Source organism: Oryctolagus cuniculus, chromosome 11 (assembly GCF_051225735.1).
Source record: "Oryctolagus cuniculus isolate XC-2025 breed Fujian yellow rabbit chromosome 11, ASM5122573v1, whole genome shotgun sequence".
Classification (NCBI taxonomy): Eukaryota; Metazoa; Chordata; class Mammalia; order Lagomorpha; family Leporidae; genus Oryctolagus; species Oryctolagus cuniculus.
In genome coordinates this window covers 123,335,390-123,358,783 of record NC_142877.1, presented here as the reverse complement: position 1 = coordinate 123,358,783, position 23,394 = coordinate 123,335,390, and the positions used below count along the sequence as shown (strand labels likewise).

At 67.9% G+C, this 23,394-nt stretch overlaps 2 protein-coding genes across 5 annotated transcripts in view; both read left to right on the top strand.

Moving 5' to 3' along the window:
• Window positions 1-14,664, top strand: part of PLXNB2 (plexin B2) — a 28,194-nt gene extending 13,530 nt beyond the window's left edge. For all 3 annotated transcript variants that reach the window (XM_070053066.2, XM_051839207.3, XM_051839211.3), the window contains 35 exons: window positions 1,526-1,708; window positions 1,792-1,920; window positions 2,421-2,521; window positions 3,850-3,976; window positions 4,273-4,426; window positions 5,001-5,115; window positions 5,184-5,292; window positions 5,369-5,470; window positions 5,840-5,932; window positions 6,225-6,306; window positions 6,389-6,549; window positions 6,632-6,780; window positions 6,944-7,052; window positions 7,156-7,292; window positions 7,408-7,578; window positions 7,903-8,032; window positions 8,144-8,371; window positions 8,851-9,027; window positions 9,102-9,241; window positions 9,335-9,435; window positions 9,512-9,741; window positions 9,824-10,005; window positions 10,207-10,273; window positions 10,546-10,692; window positions 11,085-11,241; window positions 11,335-11,435; window positions 11,510-11,594; window positions 11,690-11,844; window positions 11,915-12,075; window positions 12,220-12,367; window positions 12,984-13,048; window positions 13,572-13,647; window positions 13,767-13,841; window positions 13,917-14,052; window positions 14,123-14,664. In XM_070053066.2, the coding sequence (XP_069909167.2) occupies window positions 1,526-1,708; window positions 1,792-1,920; window positions 2,421-2,521; window positions 3,850-3,976; window positions 4,273-4,426; window positions 5,001-5,115; window positions 5,184-5,292; window positions 5,369-5,470; window positions 5,840-5,932; window positions 6,225-6,306; window positions 6,389-6,549; window positions 6,632-6,780; window positions 6,944-7,052; window positions 7,156-7,292; window positions 7,408-7,578; window positions 7,903-8,032; window positions 8,144-8,371; window positions 8,851-9,027; window positions 9,102-9,241; window positions 9,335-9,435; window positions 9,512-9,741; window positions 9,824-10,005; window positions 10,207-10,273; window positions 10,546-10,692; window positions 11,085-11,241; window positions 11,335-11,435; window positions 11,510-11,594; window positions 11,690-11,844; window positions 11,915-12,075; window positions 12,220-12,367; window positions 12,984-13,048; window positions 13,572-13,647; window positions 13,767-13,841; window positions 13,917-14,021 (4,452 nt within the window). In that variant the 3' untranslated portion in view covers window positions 14,022-14,052; window positions 14,123-14,664. The remainder of the gene's footprint in view (window positions 1-1,525; window positions 1,709-1,791; window positions 1,921-2,420; window positions 2,522-3,849; window positions 3,977-4,272; window positions 4,427-5,000; window positions 5,116-5,183; window positions 5,293-5,368; window positions 5,471-5,839; window positions 5,933-6,224; window positions 6,307-6,388; window positions 6,550-6,631; window positions 6,781-6,943; window positions 7,053-7,155; window positions 7,293-7,407; window positions 7,579-7,902; window positions 8,033-8,143; window positions 8,372-8,850; window positions 9,028-9,101; window positions 9,242-9,334; window positions 9,436-9,511; window positions 9,742-9,823; window positions 10,006-10,206; window positions 10,274-10,545; window positions 10,693-11,084; window positions 11,242-11,334; window positions 11,436-11,509; window positions 11,595-11,689; window positions 11,845-11,914; window positions 12,076-12,219; window positions 12,368-12,983; window positions 13,049-13,571; window positions 13,648-13,766; window positions 13,842-13,916; window positions 14,053-14,122) is intronic.
• A 1,523-nt stretch (window positions 14,665-16,187) lies between these two features.
• MAPK11 (mitogen-activated protein kinase 11) lies at window positions 16,188-23,023 on the top strand. Of its 2 annotated transcripts, none has more exons than XM_051839216.3 (12): window positions 16,188-16,685; window positions 18,229-18,358; window positions 18,649-18,707; window positions 18,792-18,903; window positions 19,324-19,353; window positions 19,436-19,483; window positions 19,559-19,673; window positions 20,022-20,093; window positions 20,303-20,382; window positions 21,180-21,258; window positions 21,347-21,520; window positions 21,748-23,023. In XM_051839216.3, exons 1-12 carry the CDS (start codon window positions 16,570-16,572, stop codon window positions 21,825-21,827), a joined length of 1,095 nt encoding a protein of 364 aa, XP_051695176.1. In that variant the 5' UTR covers window positions 16,188-16,569; the 3' UTR covers window positions 21,828-23,023. The 2 variants fall into 2 exon arrangements, with proteins under 2 accessions (XP_051695176.1, XP_051695177.1); XM_051839217.3 differs by having other exon boundaries at window positions 16,494-16,685; window positions 18,792-18,876.
• The last annotated feature ends 371 nt before the right edge of the window (window positions 23,024-23,394 follow it).

The window sequence follows — 23,394 nt, the reverse complement described above, 5'->3', positions numbered from 1 at the left end:
TGGGGGCACAGCTGTGTGTGTGTGTGTGCCCTGTGCTGGGCGTGGGGGCACAGCTGTGTGTGTGTGTGTGCCCTGTGCTGGGCATGGGGGCACAGCTGTGTGTGTGTGTGTGTGCCCTGTGCTGGGCATGGGGGCACAGCTGTGTGTGTGTGTGTGCCCTGTGCTGGGCATGGGGGCACAGCTGTGTGTGAGTGTGTGTGTGTGTGTGTGTGCCCTGTGCTGGGCATGGGGGCACAGCTGTGTGTGTGTGTGTGTGTGTGCCCTGTGCTGGGCGTGGGGGCACAGCTGTGTGTGTGTGTGTGTGTGTGTGTGCCCTGTGCTGGGCATGGGGGCACAGCTGTGTGTGTGTGTGTGTGTGCCCTGTGCTGGGCGTGGGGGCACAGCTGTGTGTGTGTGTGTGTGTGTGTGCCCTGTGCTGGGCATGGGGGCACAGCTGTGTGTGTGTGTGTGTGCCCTGTGCTGGGCATGGGGGCACAGCTGTGTGTGTGTGTGTGCCCTGTGCTGGGCATGGGGGCACAGCTGTGTGTGTGTGTGTGTGTGCCCTGTGCTGGGCATGGGGGCACAGCTGTGTGTGTGTGTGTGTGTGCCCTGTGCTGGGCATGGGGGCACAGCTGTGTGTGTGTGTGTGTGTGCCCTGTGCTGGGCATGGGGGCACAGCTGTGTGTGTGTGTGCCCTGTGCTGGGCATGGGGGCACAGCTGTGTGTGTGTGTGTGTGCCCAGTGCTGGGCATGGGGGCACAGCTCTGTGTGTGTGTGTGTGTGTGTGTGTGCCCAGTGCTGGGCATGGGGGCACAGCTGTGTGTGTGTGTGTGTGTGTGCCCTGTGCTGGGCATGGGGGCACAGCTGTGTGTGTGTGTGTGTGTGCCCTGTGCTGGGCATGGGGGCACAGCTGTGTGTGTGTGTGTGTGTGTGCCCTGTGCTGGGCGTGGGGGCACAGCTGTGTGTGTGTGTGCCCTGTGCTGGGCGTGGGGGCACAGCTGTGTGTGTGTGTGTGTGTGTGCCCAGTGCTGGGCATGGGGGCACAGCTGTGTGTGTGTGTGTGTGTGCCCTGTGCTGGGCATGGGGGCACAGCTGTGTGTGTGTGTGTGTGTGCCCTGTGCTGGGCGTGGGGGCACAGCTGTGTGTGTGTGTGTGTGTGTGCCCTGTGCTGGGCGTGGGGGCACAGCTGTGTGTGTGTGTGTGTGTGTGCCCTGTGCTGGGCATGGGGGCACAGCTGTGTGTGTGTGTGTGTGTGTGTGCCCTGTGCTGGGCGTGGGGGCACAGCTGTGTGTGTGTGTGTGTGTGCCCAGTGCTGGGCAGGGGGCACAGCTGTGTGTGTGTGTGTGCCCTGTGCTGGGCATCGGGGCACAGCTGTGTGTATGTGCGTGTGTGTGTGTGTGTGCCCTGTGCTGGGCATCGGGGCCAGCATTGGACATAGTCCCTGTTGTGGGAGCCTTGTTCTTGGGGATGGGTCTGGGGGCCTCGTGTGCGGGGGTAGGGGAACCTGGTGGGGGATCAGCGCCTGCCGTTGACACTGTGTTCACAGGATGCCAGTAAGAACTTCCCATGTGGCTCGGAGCACCTGCCCTACCCACTGGGCAGCCGTGATGGACTCACGGCCACAGCTGTGCTGCAGCGCGGGGGCCTGAACCTGACGGCCGTGGTGGTGACCGCTGAGAACAACCACACCGTTGCCTTCCTGGGGACCTCTGACGGCCGGATCCTCAAGGTGAGACCCTAGGCTGGGGCAGGGGGTGGCCTGGAGGACCCTTCCGTGTACTGCCCCCCCACACCCTGCCTTTGTGCCCACAGGTGTACCTCGCCCCGGATGGCACCTCCACCGAGTATGGCTCCATCCTCGTGGAGATCAACAAGAGGATCAAGCAGGACCTGGTGCTGTCTGGGGATCTGGCCAGTCTGTACGCCATGACGCAGGACAAGGTATGCTGGACACAGCCCCGAGGCCGTCCCCCAGGCCACTGTGAGAGACTTCGGGTGAGCAGAGCAGGACAGGGCGAGGAGCCTCGGGCTCCGCCTGCCCGGGGCTGGGTTCCTGGGCCTGCCTGCAGCTGTCTGCCTGTCTGTCCTGGTCTCAGCGACGTCTCCCTGACTGACTGGCCTCTGCCCAGGGCCAGTGTCGGAGTGTTTGTCCCTTGTGGGAGGACAGGAATGTGAGGGGCCCCTGAGCTTCCGGAGATGGCAGGAACCCCTCCAGCTGGCCTTCGGAGGGCCTGGGCTGGCCAGGGTGGGCACCATGCCCGGGACCCCCACCCCATCTGTGTTGTGAGCCATGAGTGGCTAATGGGCTGTGGCCATGTAGAACCGAGTTAGTGTCCAAGGCTTTCGTGGCACAGAGACAAAGTGGGGTTGAGCTGGTGGTCCCATAAAGGGGGTCTGGGGGCTCCCGTGTGGCTGCCAGAGCCCCTCACTTGCGTCCGCAGGTGTTCCGGCTCCCGGTGCAGGAATGCCTGAGCTACTCTTCCTGCGCGCAGTGCCGCGACTCCCAAGACCCATACTGCGGCTGGTGTGTCATCAAGGGACGGTGAGCACTGGGCCTGGGTCCCCCAGCACCTGGGCCCTGAGTCCCCCAGCACCTGGGCCTGGGCCTGGATGGCCACGGGCTGGGTCCCCTAGTACCTGTGCCCTGGTCCTGGATGGCCACGGGCTGGGTCCCCTAGTTACCTGTGCCCTGGGTCCCCCAGCACTGTGCATGGGCCTGGACAGCCATGGGCCGGGTCCTCCAGCACCTGTGCCCTGGTTCTGGAGGATCACGGGCCGGGTCCCCCAGTGCCTGTGCCCTGGTCCTGGATGGCCACGGACTAGGTCCCCCAGTGCCTATGCCCTGGTCCTGGATGGCCACAGGCTGGGTCCCCCAGTGCCTGTGCCCTGGTCCTGGATGGCCACAGGCTGGGTCCCCTAGTTACCTGTGCCTGGGCCTGGAGGGTTGCAGGCTGGGTCCCCCAGCACCTGTGCCTAGGCCTGGAGGGTTGCAGGCCGGGTCCCCTAGTTACCTGTGCCCTGGGTCTCCCAGCACCTGTGCCCTGGTTCTGGATGGCCATGGGCCGGGTCCCCAGCACCTGTGCCTAGGCCTGGAGGGTTGCAGGCCGGGTCCCCTAGTACCTGTGCCCTGGTCCTGGATGGCCACGGGCTGGGTCCCCTAGTTACCTGTGCCCTGGGTCCCCCAGTACTGTGCATGGGCCTGGACGGCCATGGGCCGGGTCCTCCAGCACCTGTGCCCTGGTTCTGGAGGATCACGGGCCGGGTCCCCCAGTGCCTGTGCCCTGGTCCTGGATGGCCACGGACTAGGTCCCCCAGTGCCTGTGCCCTGCTCCTGGATGGCCACAGGCTGGGTCCCCCAGCACCTGTGCCTGGGCCTGGAGGGTTGCAGGCTGGGTCCCCTAGTTACCTGTGCCCTGGGTCTCCCAGCACCTGTGCCCTGGTCCTGGATGGCCACAGGCTGGGTCCCCCAGCACCTGTGCCTAGACCTGGAGGGTTGCAGGCCGGGTCCCCTAGTTACCTGTGCCCTGGGTCTCCCAGCACCTGTGCCCTGGTTCTGGATGGCCATGGGCCGGGTCCCCAGCACCTGTGCCTAGGCCTGGAGGGTTGCAGTCCGGGTCCCCAGCACCTGTGCCCTGGGTCTCCCAGCACCTGTGCCCTGGTTCTGGATGGCCATGGGCCGGGTCCCCAGCACCTGTGCCTAGGCCTGGAGGGTTGCAGTCCGGGTCCCCAGCACCTGTGCTCTGGGTCTCCCAGCACCTGTACCCTGGTTCTGGATGGCCATGGGCCGGGTCCCCAGCACCTGTGCCAGGCCTGAAGGCTCACAGGTGGGTCTCCAGGGACCAGGACTGAGGCTGCCCCTTGCTCTTGCAGGTGCACCAGGAGGGCTGAGTGCCCACGGGCCGAGGAGACCGGCCACTGGCTGTGGAGCTGGGACAAGTCCTGTGTGGCCATCACCGACGCCCAGCCGCAGAATATGAGCCGGCGGGCCCAGGGGGAGGTGCGTGGGGGCAGTGGAGGCGGGGCAGTGCAGAGGCAGGGCCGGGGGCGACCCCCCATCTCCCTTCTGGCCTGGCCGCTAGATGCTGAGCATGCAGGATGTGGGAGGTCATCCTTTTGTGGGGCCCCCATGGCCCCTGCACCAGGGCAGTCAAGAGTGGGGCTCCTGTGTGTCCAGGCAGACCAGGCCCCGTGCGGGTTGCATTGCGATGGAGCCGGGTTGCAGACAGGCAGGATGCAGGGGGGGGTGGGGTGGTCAGGGGGGACCCGGGGTTAGCCACACGGCCCCTCCCTCAGGTGCAGCTGACTGTCAGCCCCCTCCCCGACTTGAGTGCAGACGACGAGCTGCTGTGCCTCTTCGGCGCGTCACCGCCACACCCTGCCCGCGTGGAAGGTGACACCGTCGTCTGCAACTCCCCGAGCAGCATCCCCAGCACGAGGCCCGGCGAGGGTGAGGCCCCTCGGGCGTGGGTGGGCCCCCGGGCGCCCTGCCTGCCCATTGAAGACCCTGAAGCCCTCCCTGACCTAGCGCAGGCCTTCCAGGAAAGTGTGGGTTGTGGGTGGTGGGACCTGTGATGGGGGTGTTCTGTGTGCAGCCCCTCGTGCCCTCCCTGCCCTGTCCAGCCTGAGACAGGTCGGGCTGCCCCTAGAGGCTGGGGCCCGGTCCTGTCTCCCGAGTGTTGGGGACTGTGGGGACACACTGGCGCAGGCAGGGACCTAGCAAGCCTCCCGCCCAGACTCTAGGAGCCACAGCTCTGTGCTGGCAGAGACAGACAGAGCAAAGCGGCAGGGCCCTGGAGAGAAGGGCAAGCCCAGCCCTGAGATCTGATGGAGGCAGCAGGCCCAGCTGAGCCCACGGCCGAGCCAGGGTGGGGGCCCCCGCCTGGACTCACTTGCAGGCCTGCAGACCAGGGTGACCACACAAGGCCCTCAGGCTTAGGGACAGTGCTGTCCTCAGCCTCTGCTGGGGTGAGGAGCTGGCCCTGGGGAGGCTCCCTGGCCCTGACCCCCTGCCTGCACCCTAGACCACGTGGCCGTGACCATCCAGCTGCTCTTCAGACATGGCAACGTCTCCCTCACCTCCCACGAGTACCCGTTCTACGACTGCCGGGAGGCCATGAGCTTGGTGGAGAAGCTGCCGTGAGTCCTGCCCCACACCCTCCCCCGGCCCCTCCAGCCCTGGCGCCCCTCATGAGCCTCTCTTCCAGGTGCATCTCCTGTGCGAGCAACCGCTGGACCTGCCAATGGGACCTGCGGTACCACGAGTGCCGGGAGGCCTCGCCCAACCCCGAGGACGGCATCGTGCGCGCCCACATGGTGAGGGCGCGGGGCGCGGCCCAGGCCCGGGGGGCGGTGGCCAGGCGCACATCCTGCCAGCCTCGTTCTCTCCTAGGAGGACAACTGCCCACAGTTCCTGAACCCCAGTCCTCTGGTGGTCCCCATGAATCACGAGACGGCCGTGACCTTCCAGGGCAAGAACCTGGACACAGTGAAGGTGGGGGAGGTGCTGGTGGGGCTTGCTGAGGGCGGCCCACCCCTGTCCTCCCTGACTAGAGCCCGGCCGTGAGGGAGAGTGTCCAGGAGGCAGGAGGCCAGAGCAGGGCTGGGAGGGCGCGGGGCCTGGGTGAGGCAGAGCAGGACACGGGCAGGTTCCGTCCGTGCAGGGGCTGGGCGGCCTCCTCCTGAGGTGTGGGAGTGGGCTGGGGGCCTTGTTCAGCTGGGGGCGGGTGGCAGAGGGGTCCGAGTGGTCAGTCGAGGCAGGCCCTCCACGTGCCCAGGAGGCGTGGGGCAGGGAGCGCGTCCGTGCCGTGGAGGCACTCGGGCACCGAAGCTGGGGCCGGGCTCCTGACTGTGCTGTCCACAGGGCTCCTCCCTGTACGTGGGCAGCGACCTGTTGAAGTTTGAGGAGCCGGTGACCATGCAGGAGCCAGGGGTCTTCTTCTTTCAAACCCCGAAGGTATGGCTGCAGGCCAGGCTGCTGGGCCTGGGGGCTCCTGGGGGCCCTGACCTCCAGGAGTGTGAGGGAGGGGCTGTCGGGAAGTCCTGGGTCAGAGCCCAGACACGGGGGTCCTGTCCTCGTCCCCTTCTCTGGAAGGTGCTCAGAGCGGCCAGCGTGTCTCACTCAGAGCATCCCCCACCCACCGGCTTCTGGCCCCTTGGATGCCTCCCTGTGCTGCCCTCGGCTGTGAGCGGCCCCCACCCTTCCGGGTAAGGGCAGGGCGTGCAGTGTGTCCCTGTGTGTCCCCCAGCTGTCCCACGACGCCAATGAGACCCTGCCCCTGCACCTGTATGTCAAGTCCTACGGCAAGAACATCGACAGTCGCCTGCAAGGTGGGTGGGGCCCGGGGGTGGGGCCCGGGGGCGGGCCGTTGGGGTGCAGGGCGCCCTGGCTGACCGTCGCTCTCCTCTGCAGTGACCCTGTACAACTGCTCCTTCGGCCGCAGCGACTGCAGCCTGTGCCTGGCCGCCGACCCTGCCTACAGGTGCGTGTGGTGCGGTGGGCAGGGCAGGTGCGTGTACGAGGCCCTGTGCAGCAACGCCACTTCCGAGTGCCCACCGCCCGTCATCACCAAGGTGAGCCTCGCGGCCCGGCCCTCGCCCACCCCCGCGGCCGCCTGCCAGAGCCCCCACCTCACCAGGTCCTTGCCCGCCCCAGATCCAGCCTGAGACAGGCCCTCTGGGCGGCGGCATCCGGGTCACCATCCACGGGTCAAACCTGGGTATCAGGGCAGACGACGTGCAGAGGGTCACCGTGGCTGGCCAGGACTGTGTCTTTGAGCCAGAACTGTACTCCGTGTCCACCCGGTGAGTGCGTGCTGCAGCCAGTTGGCCAGGTCAGCCCCCACCCTGGGGTGCTGGGGCCTGCTGAGGAGGAGAACGAGAGGCTGGGGAACAGAAGGGCAGTGTGGGCCTGCGGGGTTGGAGTGGGCGGCATTGGCGGGGCCTGGTGACCCTCCTTGTCCCACAGGATCGTGTGCGTGATTGGGGCCACAGAGGCGCCCTGCACCGGGGGTGTCGAAGTGGACGTCAGCGGGAAGCTTGGCCATTCGCCTCCCAGCGTCCAGTTCACCTACCAGGTAAGCGCCTGGCCCTCAGGACCTGGGGCAGCCCTGGCCTGTGCAGCCAAGCCTGGGCTGGGCTGCCCCCGGCCCTGACCCATGTGCACCTTTACCCCTGCAGCAGCCCCAGCCCCTCAGCGTCGAGCCCAGGCAGGGGCCGCAGGCAGGCGGCACCACGCTGACCATCAGTGGCACGCACCTGGACACAGGATCCGAAGAGGACGTGCGGGTGACCCTCAGTGACGTTCCTTGTAAAGTGTGGGTGTCACCGCGGCCGCCACGTCTGACTGGCCCTGCCTGCCGACAGGGTGGGGGCCCGACCCTGCGTCTGCCCTGGCAGGGGCATCCCACTGACTGGCACCTCCCACCCCAGGACGAAGTTTGGGGCGCAGCTGCAGTGCGTCACCGGCCCCCAGGCGGCTCTGGGCGAGGTGCCCCTTGAGATCTTCTACGGGGGCTCCCTCGTGCCCAGCCCCGGCGTCTCCTTCACCTACCGGGAGAACCCAGTGCTGCGGGCATTTGAGCCACTGCGAAGCTTTGTCAGGTGTGGCTGGGGCCATCCCCACCCCAGTGGGAGAAGTCCACAGGAAACCCCACACACCCCGACGGGCTCGCTCCCAGGATCGAGGCGGGCAGTCTCGGCAGGGTCCTCGCTGGGCCCTGTGAGCCCCCTCCCCCCAGCCTGTGACTTAAGACACCTGGTCCCAGCATGCTCTGACCCAGCCACCTCTGCACACCCACACAGACCTGCCAGGGAGGGGGTGGGAGCTGGTGGGGGGGACACAGCCTGCAGGGTGCGCCCTGGAGCCGGCTAGGCACTTCCCTTACCTGGCCAGGCCTCAAGACACTGCCCTGTACCCTCCCCCAGTGGCGGCCGGAGCATCAACGTCACGGGGCACGGCTTCAGCCTGATCCAGAAGTTCGCCATGGTGGTCATCGCCGAGCCCCTGCAGTCCTGGAGACAGCGGCGGGAGGCCGGACCCCTACACCCCGTGACGGTCAGTCCTGGTGGGAGCCAAGGCTGAGCGCCAGTGCTGGCCAGCGGGGGCGTCCTGGGTGGGCAGGCAGGGTGTGTGCCGAGTGGACCGATGGCCCGGTCTGGCCCGCAGGTCACGGGCACGGAATACGTGTTCCACAACGACACCAAGGTGGTGTTCCTGTCCCCGGCCGTGCCCGAGGAGCCCGAGGCCTACAACCTCACGGTGCTGATTCAGATGGACGGGCACCGTGCCCTGCTCAGGACGGAGGCCGGTGCCTTCGAGTACGTGGCCGATCCCACCTTCGAGAACTTCACAGGTGGCGTTAAGAAGCAGGTCAACAAGCTCATCCACGCCCGGGTAAGGAGAGCCACAGACCTGGGGCCTGGGTGGCCGGGTCAGGAACCCCGCCAGTCACAATGACCCGGGGCCTGGTGGCTGGGTCAGGAACCCCCCCGGTCACAATGACCCAGGGCCTGGGTGGCCGGGTCAGGAACCAGCCCCCCCAGTCACAATGACCCGGGACCTGGGTGGCCGGGTCAGGAACCGCCCCCCCAGTCACAATGACCCGGGGCCTGGGTGGCCGGGTCAGGAACCCCCCCAGTAACAATGACCTGGGGCCTGGGTGGCCGGGTCAAGAACCCCCCCTCCCCCAGTAACAATGACCTGGGGCCTGGGTGGCCGGGTCAAGAACCCCCCTCCCCCGGTAACAATGACCTGGGGCCTGGGTGGCCGGGTCAAGAACCCCCCTCCCCCGGTAACAATGACTCGGGGCCTGGGTGGCCGGGTCAGGAACCCCACCCCACCCCCGGTCACAGTGACCCTGCCCCCCTGCCCAGGGCACCAACCTGAACAAGGCCATGACGCTGCACGAGGCTGAGGCCTTTGTGGGCGCTGAGCGCTGCGTCATGAAGACGCTGACCGAGACGGACCTGTACTGTGAACCCCCGGAGGTGCAGCCCCCACCCAAGCGGCGGCAGAAGCGGGACACAGCGCACAACCTGCCTGAGTTCATTGTGCGTGAGCGGCGGGTGGTGGGCGGGGGTCCTGGTGGGAGCCACGCCCGCCCTGAGCCTGCTCCTCCACGCAGGTGAAGTTTGGCTCCCGCGAGTGGGTGCTGGGCCGTGTGGAGTACGACACGCGTGTGAGTGACGTGCCGCTCAGCCTCATCCTGCCGCTGGTCATGGTGCCCATGGTGGCCGTCATTGCTGTGTCCGTCTACTGCTACTGGTGAGCCCACTGCCCCGCGCAGGAGACGCCCCCGAGCCAGGCTCCCCGGCCCAGGCCCGCCAGCATCACGTGCCCGCCCTCCTGTGCCCGCAGGAGGAAGAGCCAGCAGGCCGAGCGCGAGTACGAAAAGATCCGGTCGCAGCTGGAGGGCCTGGAGGAGAGCGTGCGTGACCGCTGCAAGAAGGAGTTCACGGGTGGGCTGCGGGCAGGGCCCCGGGCGGGCAGGGGCCAGGGAGGGTGGCCGGGCGCCTCACCCTGCGTTCCCTGCAGACCTGATGATCGAGATGGAAGACCAGACCAACGACGTCCACGAGGCCGGCATCCCCGTGCTGGACTACAAGACCTACACCGACCGCGTCTTCTTCCTGCCCTCCAAGGACGGCGACAAGGACGTGATGATCACGGGCAAGCTGGACATCCCCGAGGCCCGGCGGCCCGCCGTGGAGCAGGCCCTCTACCAGTTCTCCAACCTGCTCAACAGCAAGTCCTTCCTCATCAACGTGAGCCCCTGGGGCTGCGGGGGGCGGGGAGTGGGCTCGGGGAGGGGGGCACCGCCGGCCTCTGAGCCTCCCGGCCCCACAGTTCATCCACACCCTGGAGAACCAGCGGGAGTTCTCGGCCCGAGCCAAGGTGTACTTCGCGTCGCTGCTGACGGTGGCGCTGCACGGGAAGCTGGAGTACTACACCGACATCATGCGCACGCTCTTCCTGGAGCTCATGGAGCAGTACGTGGTGGCCAAGAACCCCAAGCTCATGCTGCGCAGGTGCGTGGGTGCCCGGGGCTGCTCCGCTGCTGTGACCTGCAGTGCTTGGGGCATGGGGGAGCCGCTGCTGTGTGCCCAGCACCAGCTGACGGCACCCCTCTGAGCCCAGGCTGGAGCTGTGAGGGTGGTCAGGGGCTTGGAAGAGCCAGCTGAACCTTGGGGGGACCAGGGACCCCTGGGACAGGCCTCTCTGTACCCCAGGTCTGAGACGGTGGTGGAGAGGATGCTGTCCAACTGGATGTCCATTTGCTTGTACCAGTACCTTAAGGTGGGTCCCACCCCCAGGACGCCCTCCCCGCGCCCCGCGCCCACACTGCCCCTCGCCCTGCAGGACAGTGCCGGTGGGGGACGCCCTCTCCGAGGGCCCCCGTGCCCTGCGCCCACACTGCCCCTCGCCCTGCAGGACCGTGCCGGCGGGGGACGCCCTCTCCGAGGGCCCCCGTGCCCCGCACCCACACTGCCCCTCGCCCTGCAGGACAGTGCCGGCGGGGGACGCCCTCTCCGAGGGCCCCTGCACCCACACTGCCCCTCGCCCTGCAGGACAGTGCTGGCGAGCCCCTGTACAAGCTCTTCAAGGCCATCAAGCACCAGGTGGAGAAGGGCCCTGTGGACGCCGTGCAGAAGAAAGCCAAGTACACGCTGAATGACACCGGGCTGCTCGGGGACGACGTGGAGTACACGCCCCTGGTGAGCCCCGGGGTCCTTGGAGGCTGAGTGCTGGCCGAGCGTGCCTGGCGTCCAGGGCAGGGCCGGTGGGCGATTGCCCCGTGCAGTGGTAGAGTGCATTCTCCCTGCGTGTTGTGCTCTGCGGCTGACGTGTGTCCTGTGCTCAGGGAGGGCCGGGGGTCTGGCCCTGAGCCTCAAGCCAGGCCGTGGCGGGGGCGGGGCTAGCACCTGTCGTGTCTGTGTGAGCTGTGTGCACATGTGGGTCAGGACGCAGGGGTGTGCGACAGGTGCCCTCTGGGTGAGCGAGCCCCTCCCCGCAAGCTGGCTGAGCCAGGAGGAGAAGGTTGGGTCACCCTGGGTGCCCTGGAGCAGCAGCTGAAGTGGGGCCCTCACGCCTGTCCCCTGCCCCACAGACGGTGAGCGTGATTGTCCAGGACGAAGGCGTGGATGCCGTCCCCGTCAAGGTCCTCAACTGCGACACCATCTCCCAGGTGAAGGAGAAGATCATCGACCAGGTGTACCGCACGCAGCCCTGTTCCTGCTGGCCGAAGCCGGACAGCGTGGTGCTCGGTGAGTGTGGCCACAGCCCACCTGGACACCCGTGCCCCGGGAGGGGGCTGCCTGGATGGAGGGTCCCAGGAGCTGGGCTCTGTCCTCCCACAGAGTGGCGTCCGGGGTCCACAGCCCAGATCCTGTCTGACCTGGACCTGACCTCGCAGCGGGAGGGCCGGTGGAAGCGCATCAACACGCTGATGCACTACAATGTGAGTGGCCGGGCCGGGCCAGGCCGGGGCGGCACAGAGGGGCCGCAGCCTACCCTCCTGACTGTGCTCCCCAGGTCCGGGACGGGGCCACCCTCATCTTGTCCAAGGTGGGGGTCTCCCAGCAGCCGGAGGACAGCCAGCAGGACCTCCCCGGGGAGCGTGAGTCCCTTCCTCCTGCCCCCATCCCGCCCAGCCCCAGGGGGCGCAGCGCCCAGCCCCCTGCCCACACCGCCCACGCTGTGTGCTGCCCGCAGGCCATGCCCTCCTGGAAGAGGAGAACCGCGTGTGGCACCTGGTGCGGCCAGCGGAGGAGGTAGACGAGGGCAAGTCCAAGCGCGGCAGCGTGAAGGATAAGGAGCGCACCAAGGCCATCACCGAAATCTACCTGACGCGGCTGCTGTCGGTGAAGGTGGGCCGCGTGGCGCCCGGCGGGCACGCCCGGGAGCCGCCAGGGGCCTCACGGAGCCGCCCCCCCACAGGGCACGCTGCAGCAGTTCGTGGACAACTTCTTCCAGAGCGTGCTGGCGCCCCGGCACGCAGTGCCCCCCGCCGTCAAGTACTTCTTTGACTTCCTGGACGAGCAGGCGGAGAAGCATGACATCAAGGACGAGGACACCATTCACATCTGGAAGACCAATAGGTGTGGCCGCTGGCTGGCCGCGGCCCTGCCCGGTCACACAGCCCCTCGCCCCCGCTGGTCCCCGCGGCCCTGCCCGGCTCACACAGGTCCCCATGGCCCTGCCCAGCTCACGGAGGTCCCCTCACCCTGTGTCACTCTGCTCAGCTTGCCACTCCGGTTTTGGGTGAACATCCTCAAGAACCCGCACTTCATCTTTGATGTGCACGTCCACGAGGTGGTGGACGCCTCGCTGTCGGTCATCGCGCAGACCTTCATGGACGCCTGCACGCGCACAGAGCACAAGCTCAGCCGCGTGAGTGGGGGACGGCCTGGGCAGGTGTGGCGGAGACGCGGGGGCTGTGCGGTGGGCACGCGGGATGGACAGGGCAGGTGGAGACTGGGCCTGCCCTTGCACAGGGCGGGAAACCGTGTTACTACAGATAACAAAACACGGAGAATATAAACCTTGCTTGTTTTAAAGATTTTCTTTGAAAGGCAGAGATGGGGGCCAGAGGGACGGGAATTCCATCTGTTGGTTCACTTCCCAACACCCACAACCCGGGGGCTGGGCCAGGCCACGCCTGGGAGCGGGAGCCCCACCCAGGTCACTCCCCGGAGCCTGCATTAGCAGATCCACTGTGGTGGGATGCAGGCACCCTCCAGCCCCGGGACAGGGTGGCCATGGTGCTTGGCCTGGCCCTGCCTCGGCTCCTGCGGGCAGCACTGGGGACTGGGATTTGCTACCGCAGGCTGATTTCTTAGTGGATGATGCCACACAGCCTCTGGATGATGTCAGAAATATCCAGGCGGCTCTTGGCAAAGAAAAGGGCCCCTCGCCTCTGCTCTGGGCCAGAGCCGTCCTGGTGAGGGCACTGAGGGTGCTGGGCAGAGCAGGCCGCGGCCGGGGGTCACGTGCTGCCTCCTCACAGGACTCTCCCAGCAACAAGCTGCTCTACGCCAAGGAGATCTCCACCTACAAGAAGATGGTGGAGGAGTGAGTGCCCCCACGGCCCCTGGCTGGGAGGGGCCCCGCTGGGCAGCCCTCCAAGGCCCAGCCTCTGTCACCCTCTCTGACCCGTCCCATCCCCCTCCCCACCTCTCTGTGTCTCTCTCCCCACCCCTGTAACCATCCCGTAACCATCCCCCTCCTCACCCTGTAACCATCCTCCCCGCCCCTGTAACCGGCCCTCTTCCCCCGTCCCATCCCCCCCACAACCATCCCTCCCTGCCCCTGTAACATCCCCCTCCTCACCCTGTAACCATCCCCCCCGCCCCTGTGACCATCCCCTCCTCACCCTGTAACCATCCCCCCCGCCCCTGTGACCATCCCCCTCCTCACCCTGTAACCATCCTCCCCCCGCCCCTGTAACCGGCCCTCTTCCCCCGTCCCATCCCCCCCGCCCCTGTAACCGGCCCTTTCCCCCGTCCCATCTCCCCACAACCATCCTCCCCCACCCCTGTAACCGGCCCTCTTCCCTGTCCCATCCCCCCACCCCTGTGACTGGCCCCTCCCACAGTTACTACAAGGGGATCCGGCAGATGGTGCAGGTCAGCGACCAGGACATGAACACACACCTGGCAGAGATCTCCCGGGTAAGGGGCTCCCGGGGACGTGCCTGCTGGCCTCGGCCCTCCCAGCAGGGCGGGGGGGGGGAGGCGGGGAGAGGCACCTCTGAAGCCCGTGCTGTCCTCCCACCTCACCGTCACCCCAGGCCCACACGGACTCGCTGAACACCCTCGTGGCACTGCACCAGCTCTACCAGTACACGCACAAGTACTATGATGAGGTAGGGTCCCCGCTGCCGGGGGCAGGTGCTCGGGCAGCCCCTCCCTGGCCGTGGTCTGACAGGACCCTCCCTCAGATCATCAACGCCTTGGAGGAGGACCCCGCTGCCCAGAAGATGCAGCTGGCCTTCCGCCTGCAGCAGATTGCGGCCGCGCTCGAGAACAAGGTCACCGACCTCTGACCTCCCGCCTTCCGCCTGCCTCCTGGCGCAGGTATGTGAGGCCCAGAGCAGCCCTTGGGGCGGGCCGGATTGGCTGTGACTGAGTCCTCCTCTCCCCGCAGGGGGCGCCGCAGGCCCCGAGCAATATGGCACCGGAGCCTGTACTAGCCCCCGCCCACGGAGCCAGCCCGGGGTCTCTGTGTGAAGACTGAGTGTTTCGCAAACGTGCCTTACGCCGCGCCGGGCCCCTGGGGCAGTCGGGCCTCCGCCTCCCCTCGCACCAGCAGCCGCCTCAGATGCCCAGGGCCTGGCCTCTGGGTGGGATCCGAGTCCCTGCAGCCCCGGGGCGAGTGCCCAGACGTGTCTGCCCACTGTCCACGGACAGCAGGAGGAGACACGGAGGACAAGCGGTACGACGCCTTCCTGACCTCACCCTGCCTCCCCAGGGGGCACCCACGTTTGCCGGGCCCCACCTCAAAGGTCACGCTGGACGTCAGACGTCGGGGCCAGGCAGCCAGGAGGAGCCCAGCCGACCTGTCAGACAGGCTGCCCTGGAGGCCCCACCTGGGTCTGGGGGGCTGGGAGCAGCTCCACCAGGACCACCCATCCCTTTTTTGTAAATCTTGTTCATTGTAAATCAAATACAGCTGTCTTTTTCACTCTGCTGGCTGGTTGGGCTCCAGGGGCTGCTGGTCTGTCCCCACCCACCTGTTCCCCTTCCCTGGACACTGCTGGCCCTGAGGTGGGCCCCTGTGTGGGCCAGGTGGGACCAGGCCAGCCTGGCTGGGTGCTGGAAAGAGACTGGCTCTAGCGCCCCCATCTGGTGCCCTCAGCGTCCCCCTCCCTTCCCCGGGCAGGCATGAGGCAGCAGCGAGCGAGAGAGATGCTTGGCTTGGTAAGCCTCGCGCTGTGTGCCGGCCCCACTGGACAGAGGGCCAGAGTCTCAATCAAGGCCTTGGGGCTGTGAGGTCAGCTTTGTCCCACGAGCTACCAGGATGACTCGCCCAGGACCACCCTTTGCACCTCTGAGGGCGAGGGACTCCTCTGCTCCTGGTGGGGGTCTGGGTGGGGGTAGGTAACCCCGAGGACCTGGGGCGGGGCCACAAGATGAAGACGTAGTTCGGGCCTGCAGCCAATGGGACGGAGGGGCCCTGCCCCCACGAAGCTTCCTGTGAACCCCAAGCAGGCTGAGCCCAGGAGGAAGCAGAGCGGCCTGGACACTCGCTGTCCCTGTGTGCGTTGTCTGAATGGTCTCCGGCCTGGTCTCGCCGCTGGGGCCTCCCCTTACGGCTGGGGAGCCCAGGAGCCAGGGTCAGGGGACTGTGAACCCCTCCTGGAAGGGGGTGACTCGGGCCCCTCCCCAACACTGGCTGTAGGGAAACAGGAACCTGGAGGCCTGGCTTCCAGGGGTCTGCTGCTGCTGTCCCCCGGGGCAGTCAGGAAAGAAGGGGCTCATCTGTGAGGACACCCCTACACACGCAAGGGACACTCAGGGGGAGGGGAAGGCTGTAGGTCCTGCCGTCCACGCCCAGGTGGTCTCCACCCTCACCCCTCCCCTTAGGGATGGGAGTGACAGGACCCAGGAGCCTGGCTGGTGCCAGCGAGGGGTGAATGTTGGCTTGTCCAGGTGGCCAGAATGCCCTTCAGCCCCGGCGGTGACCAGCCCTTCCGGTCACTGTCCAATTTCCAGTGAGCAGGGGGAGGGAGAGGTGAGGATGGGAAGGAGCCACGAGCAATGCTGCTGACCTGTCCATGTCCAGAGAATGGAGCCAAGACCGCATCCTGCTTGTTCCAGACCCTCACCAGCGATTCGTGTGGCGGTGGGGAAGCATCCACTGAGTCCCCCTCCCCGCCCGGGTCTCCGAACCCCTTAGGGGCCCCAGCAGGACAGGCCCTGGACCCCGGCCAGGGTCCCAAGACCCATGAAGTCTGCATGAAGCTGCGGGTCCAGGGAGCTCGCTCCGCGTTTCACGCTGGTCCCAAGCACCCCAGCTTCACCGGCGCGCGCCGCTGGGTTCGTCTTGAAAAAGAGGGGGCGACTGGAGCCCGAGTTCCTCCCATCCCGGGAGGGGGCGTCCCGCCCAAAGCCCCCGACCCAGCGTCTGTCCGTGCCTGCGGCGACCGCCCGCGAGGCCGGGGCTTAACGGGAGGACGCCGGCCACGGGACCGCCGCGCAGGGCGGTAGGGGCGGCTCCCAGGGTCTGGGGAAGTTCGGGTGGGCTTCCCGAAGAGGCAAAAAGTACGAGGGACCCGAGGGGACTCATCTGGGGCCGCTTCTTCCCGAGCCCTGGCCCCAGAGGCCCCCCGGGTCGCCGCTGTCCCTGGTGCTGACCGGCCGCGCCCGCGGGAGACCCCAGCAGGTGGTCCGGCGCCGCAAAGGCCCGGCCCTCAACCCCCTTCCGTCCCGAGAGGAAGCGCTTCCCGAGCTCCGGGCCCGGATCCCGCCGCCGCCCCGGTTTCCGCTCGGCTCCGGGCGCCCCCGCCCCAGCCAGGAGCCCCGCGCGCGCCCCGCCCAGCGCCCCGCCCCGCGCCCCGCCGCCCTCAGCTGCGCGCGGCTCCGGCTCCGGACATGTCGGGGCCCCGCGCCGGCTTCTACCGGCAGGAGCTGAACAAGACGGTGTGGGAGGTGCCGCAGAGGCTGCAGGGGCTGCGCCCGGTGGGCTCCGGCGCCTACGGCTCGGTCTGGTAGGGGCGGGGCGCGGGGCGCGCTCGGGGCTGCGGGCGCGGGGAGGGGCCTCGGCCTGCCCCCGCCCCCGGGCCCTGCGCGGGCCGCGGCGATGCGTCGGGGTGAGGGCGTGCGAGAAGCGTGCCCGCCGCACGCCGCCCCCAGCGGGGCGGGGGTCGTCTTCCTGCCGCGCCCAGTCCCGGGATGGCGCGGCCGGCGGAGGCCGGGCGCCCCGGGGCCCTCGGCGTCTGCGCTCCCCTCGCAGTTCCTGGGTTAGGGGTCGCGCGGCTCAGGGTCCGGCGGATACCCCGCCCCCGCCCCGCGCCATTGTTTGAAAACGGAGGCTCGCAGCGTGGCCTCGGAGCCCCTTGCGGGTCCTGCCCACTCCTCGTTTTCCCAGGAGTCTCGGACTCCATCCTGAGCGGGGGACCTGACGCCCGATCCCCAGAGCGCAGGTTCCAGAGCCTGAACCCAAACAGACCACGGCGGCTTGTGGGGGGCGGGGGTGCCGATTGGGCCGCGGCCTTCGCTCCAGGACAGGAAAGCCGGACAGGGCGGTGACAGACCAGCGTTGTGTAGACAGGCTGCTCACAGGTGTGGACGCTGCCAGGTGCCCCCATGGCACCCGGCGGGGTCGTCACTGGCCGCTGCTGGGTCCCAGTGGGGCCGGAGAGGCTGGGGACTGGTGGGCGGGCGTGGCTGCCCGCACCTGGGCGGATCTTTGCCTGTCCCCGCAGCCTGAGGCGGTCACCTCGGCCACTCCAGCACCGGGGCACCGTCTTCCGGCGTGTGTGAGTGACCAGAGGATATTGTGGCAGGAACCCAGGTGGACTCATGGCTGGGTCTGCACATCTGGGAGTTCCGGGGGTGTCAAGTCCCCACAGGGGGACCCGGGCTTTTCTGGGCTGCACCCCAACCCTCCATGTTTGCTCAGTTCCACTGCCAAGGAGGTGACTGCGCGGGTGCCCATTCCCTGTTGCTCAGCTAACCACACAGATGCAATTGGGCCAAAGGATCTGCCACCTCCTCTCCAGCAGTGACTTGGACTTGCCCCTGTGGGTCACAACCTGGTGATGGGGGCACTGGGGGCCTGGTGAATTTTTCTCTGCCACTGGCACCCATGAGCGTCCCACACCGGGGGCAGTCAAGTCTGGGCTCACTGCGGGGGCGGGTTCTGAGGGGAAGGGAAGGGGTGCGTGGGCGGGCGCATTGGCCAGAGAGCCGGCTGTGCAAAGGGCTCCAGACCTGCTCCCAGCTGAGCCCTGATCCCGAGGACCGTGACTGCTGCACCTGCCGCCAGGCGAGGGGCTGCTGCCGAGGGGAGGGGCGTGGGGCTGGGCACGGCCGGCCTCGCTGGGCATTCCCAGTGTCCACTTCCGGTTGCCAGTGATGCAGCACACACTTCTGGACCTGCCCAGTCCCGGGGTAGGGGGCACCCTCTGCCCTGGGAGTACCCAGGCCTCTCCCCGAGCCGGGGCCCAGCCTCAGGGGCTCCTCTGGATCTCGGGCGAGGAGGGGTTGGGCGCGGAGCTGGGGAGGCTGCCTCACTCGCCCGCCTTCCAGCTCAGCCTACGACGCCCGGCTGCGGCAGAAGGTGGCGGTGAAGAAGCTCTCGCGGCCCTTCCAGTCGCTGATCCACGCCCGCAGGACGTACCGGGAGCTGCGGCTGCTCAAGCACCTCAAGCATGAGAACGTGAGCGGGTGCTGGCCGGCGGGAGGGAGGGCCGGCGGGAGGGAGGGTGGGGGGGAGGACCGGTGGGAGGGAGGGTGGGGGGGAGGGCGGGGGGGGTGGGGAGGGCCGGCGGGGGGGAGGGCGGTGGGGGGGAGGGCCGGTGGGAGGGGAGGCCCGGTGGGGGGGAGGGCCGGCGGGAGGAGGGCCCCGGGCCCTGGGCCAATGGGAGGGAGGGCTGGCAGGAGGAGGGCTCTGGCCTGGGGCCGAGCCCTGCCCACCGCATGCTGCCCAGCTGCTTTCCTGCCTCCCAGGTCATCGGGCTTCTGGACGTCTTCACGCCAGCCACGTCCATCGAGGACTTCAGTGAAGTGTGAGTGCCTGGCGGCTAGAGGAGCACCTTCGGCCCACGGCAGTGGGGCTCCGGCCTGACCCCTGACCCCCTACCTTGCCCCAGGTACTTGGTGACCACCCTGATGGGCGCAGACCTGAACAACATCGTCAAGTGCCAGGCGCTGAGTGACGAACACGTCCAGTTCCTGGTATACCAGCTGCTGCGTGGGCTGAAGGTGGGGGTCTCTGGGCGTGGGCTAGAGGTGGGGTCTTAGGGCCTGGGCTGGAGGTGGGGTCTTAGGGCCTGGGCTGGAGGTGGTGGTCTTAGGGCCTGGGCTGCAGGTGGGGTCTTAGGGCCTGGGCTGGAGGTGGGGTCTTAGGGCCTGGACTGGAGGTGGGGGTCTTAGGGCCTGGGCTGCAGGCGGGGTCTTAGGGCCTGGGCTGGAGGTGGGGGTCTTAGGGCCTGGGCTGCAGGCAGGGTCTTAGGGCCTGGACTGGAGGTGGGGGTCTTAGGGCCTGGGCTGTAGGCGGGGTCTTAGGGCCTGGACTGGAGGTGGGGGTCTTAGGGCCTGGGCTGCAGGCGGGGTCTTAGGGCCTGGGCTGGAGGTGGGGGTCCCTGGGCACATGGCCAATGCTCACCACCTCCCTCCCCGCAGTACATCCACTCTGCAGGGATCATCCACCGGGTAGGTGCAGCGTGGGCGACGGGCGGCGGGTGGGCTCAGGCGGGCGCTATCCCTGCGCTCAGGCCTCTGCCCGCCCACGCAGGACCTGAAACCCAGCAACGTGGCGGTGAATGAAGACTGCGAGCTCAGGGTGAGCGACTGGCGGGGCTGGGCCGGGTGGGCTGTGGGGCGAGGAGGGGCCCTGAGCACCTCTCGGTCCCCCCAGATCCTAGACTTCGGACTGGCCCGCCAGGCTGACGAGGAGATGACCGGCTACGTGGCCACACGCTGGTACCGAGCCCCAGAGATCATGCTGAACTGGATGCACTACAACCAGACAGGTGCCGTCAGCCCTCACGCGGCCAGGCCGGCTGACCGGGCTCGCACCGGGGCCCCACCCGGGGCACGGGGATGGGAGTCGGCCCATGGCTGAGGGGCCTTGGGGGAGCCTTGCCCAGTCTTGGGGGACAGGCAGGGTCTGGGACCAGCATTCAAAAACAGACTTTCCAAGGGTCCCCGGGGCAGGTGTGTGCTGGGGCCTGAGCCACTTGCTCTCCCCACCTAACGTGGGTGTACAGAAGGAAGGGTTCGGCCTGGGTGTGACTGAGGGTCCGCTGGGCCAGCTCCTCCCCAGCCTCCAGAGGAGGGGCTGGGGTGGGCAGGCTGATAGCCTGCCCCTCCCCCAACAGTGGATATCTGGTCCGTGGGCTGTATCATGGCCGAGCTGCTGCAGGGGAAGGCTCTCTTCCCAGGAAGTGACTGTATCCTTGCCCGGGCGGCCGGCAGCGTCACGCTGCGGGGACCCCTCCTCCGGGGTGGGGGTGGGCTCTGGCTCTCCTCTGCCCTGGGCCGGGCCACCTCAGGCTTGGATCCTCAGCTGTCAGACAGCAGGCTCTGGGTGGGGCCCCAAGATGGGGCTCTTGGGCCTGGGGGCGGTGGATGGCCAGTGGGTGTTTCCTGAACAAGGCAGACATCGACCAGCTGAAGCGGATCATGGAGGTGGTGGGCACGCCCAGCCCCGAGGTTCTGGCCAAGATTTCCTCGGAGCATGTAAGTCCTGCCCAGCCTGCCCTCAGCCGCCCCGCCGGGGAGCCCAGGGGACGGCGATGGCAGGGGTGAAAGTCACAGCCGCCCCGCCGGGGAGCCCAGGGGACGGCGATGGCAGGGGTGAAAGTCACAGCCGCCCCGCCGGGGAGCCCGGGGGACGGCGATGGCAGGGGTGAAAGTCACAGCCGCCCGCCGGGGAGCCCGGGGGACGGCGATGGCAGGGGTGAAAGTCACAGCCGCCCGCCGGGGAGCCCGGGGGACGGCGATGGCAGGGGTGAAAGTCACAGCCGCCCGCCGGGGAGCCCGGGGGACGGCGATGGCAGGGGTGAAAGTCACAGCCGCCTGCCGGGGAGCCCGGGGGACGGCGATGGCAGGGGTGAAAGTCACAGCTGCCCCGCCGGGGAGCCCGGGGGACGGCGATGGCAGGGGTGAAAGTCACAGCCGCGTGGGCGGTGGGGACGGGGGACGGCGATGGCAGGGGTGAAAGTCACAGCCGCGTGGGCGGTGGGGACGGGGGACGGCGATGGCAGGGGTGAAAGTCACAGCCGCGTGGGCGGTGGGGACGGGGGACGGCGATGGCAGGGGTGAAAGTCACAGCCGCGTGGGCGGTGGGGACGGGGGAGCTGCAAACCCAGCTCTTGCAGCCGTCAGGGCCGGGTGAGGAGGCAGAACCAGCCAGGCCTGTGGGGAGCAGCGTCTGCTCTGCCTGTGCCGCGCCCAGCCCTGCTGACTCCTTGCCTTGTTGGGGACGCAGGGCCCAGGGATGAGCAATCCCTGCAGGCCCCTCTCCTGTGCCCTAGGCCCGGACCTACATCCAGTCTCTGCCCCCCATGCCTCAGAAGGACCTCAGCAGCATCTTCCGCGGAGCCAACCCCCTGGGTGAGGACTGGCCCCGGGCCCAGGCTGGCTGCACCTCGCGTCCTGGAGCTGGAGCTGACAGCCCCTCCCCCTCCACCGGCCCGTGCAGCTATAGATCTCCTCGGGAGGATGCTGGTGCTGGACAGCGACCAGCGGGTCAGCGCCGCGGAGGCCCTGGCCCACGCCTACTTCAGCCAGTACCACGACCCCGACGATGAGCCGGTGGCCGAGCCCTATGACGAAAGCGTTGAGGCCAAGGAGCGCACAGTGGAGGAGTGGAAGGGTAGGCGTGGGGGGCTCAGGGCTCTGCATTCCTCCAGACACCGCAGGAAACATCCCACTTCCTCCCCAGAGTGGTCTGGGAGGGGACACAGCCCCCGCTGCACTGTGGAGCAGCTGGAGACGGGTGTGTGTGGCAGAGGGTGAGGGGCCTGGGCAGGGCAGCAGGTGCCTGATGGGGAAGGCGATGAGAGGCAGGCACAAACTCACTCTTCCCCCTTTGGCCCCCAGAGCTCACCTACCAGGAGGTTCTCAGCTTCAAGCCCCCGGAGTCACCACAGCCATCTGGTAGCCTGGACATTGAGCAGTGAGGTGCTGCCCTGCGGCCACCCTTGAACCCATGGTGGGGCTTGAATTCGCCCCCTCTCAACCCGCACACCTCTGTGTCCAGGCAGCCCTGACCCCCTGCTCTGGGATCCCTGACTTGAGGGCAGCCCACACACATGAATGCAGTGTGCATGTGTGCATGCCACGTGCAGGGGTCAGGCAGAAGCTTCCCTGGGCCTGCCTTCATTGTTCCACCTCCCAGCCACTGTCTCTCTTGGGACCTCACTGTCGGAGGGAGGCCTGGATGCCACAGGGGTCCCACTGGGGAGTGTCTGTCTCCAGATTCCGTAGGGGGAAGGCACACTAGGGACCCTGGAGACTCACAGGGAGGGTCTCTGTGGCCAGAGCTGCTCAGCCTGGTGGTGGGGGCCGTCCTGAGACCCAGGGTCTGAGAGCTGAGGCAGGGCAGTACCCCACCAGGCTGGGCAGTCTCCACTGGGGTGGACAGTTGGTGGCAGGGCAGGGACAACTTCCCAGTGTCAAGTCCGAAAAGCTGGCTGGACCCTTGCGTTTCCCTGTGCACATGCATGTGGGCACGCGTGTGAGTGTGTGCTCCAGGTATTCACACGTCAGGGCATGTGTAGGTCTGTGCTGGTGCATGTGACCCTGTGGTGCCCAAGAGCCAGGGGTCGTGTCCAGCAGGACCTCGAGTTGGGGTGGCTGTGCCATTGCCTCCCTCCCCCCGGTTCCTGACACCACCCGTGATGCTGAGGCCCAGCTCTGCAGGGTCTGTGGGCCCAGGGTGGCCAAGCGCGCAAAAGCGGGCGTCCTCCTGGGGCCTGGGGTACCCGAGGCAGGGCAACGAGCCAGCTGGGAGCTGACGGAGCCAGACTGCAGACTGGAGGAAGCCAGGTGGACAGCACACGAGCATGTGGACTCGGCCCCAGACACCCCCGCCCCTGGACCTTGGCCCACAGCCGAGGAGCCGCTGCCCTCTCTACCTCTGCCCCTGATTGTGGTCCTGAAGCCAGACACAGGGGGCCCCGGGGTGTGGGTCAGCCGCCGTCCTCCCTTCTCCCAGGATGGAGCTGACCACGTGGCCTCTGGGACAGGGCCCAGCTCGGCTGTGCTGGGAGGGGGGGTCCCTCGTGGAGATGGGCCCGTTGCCCCCAGGGACCAGGGAGGTCTGGATGTGAAGTGCCTGCACCAGGGGTGCGCAATAAAGAAGTTCCTCTGTGCTCAGCTTGTTCCCAGGCTCCAGCCCCACTGCCCCTGGTGTCCCTGCTGCCCAGAGGGGGTGGCTGGCCCAGTCCCTCAGGCCCCCAGTCAGACCAGCAGTCACCTCCTGGTGGCCTTCTTGTCCCCTGGAGGGTCCGAGAACCCAGGGATCCCAGGGGAGGAGGCCGCTGGGCAACACATGGCACCAGGCTTGGCTGCAACCTTGGCTCTGGCCCACCTGGAGCTTCCCCTTGCTCGGTGGTCGGGAAGGCTGCCTAGGGCAGTTGGGTATCTCTGGGAGCAAAGGCCTGTCCTTCCCCAGGGGCCGGGCAGCAGGATGGCCACACATGGACCTCCACACAGGGGCCTGGTCCCTGCTTGGTGCTCCTAGCG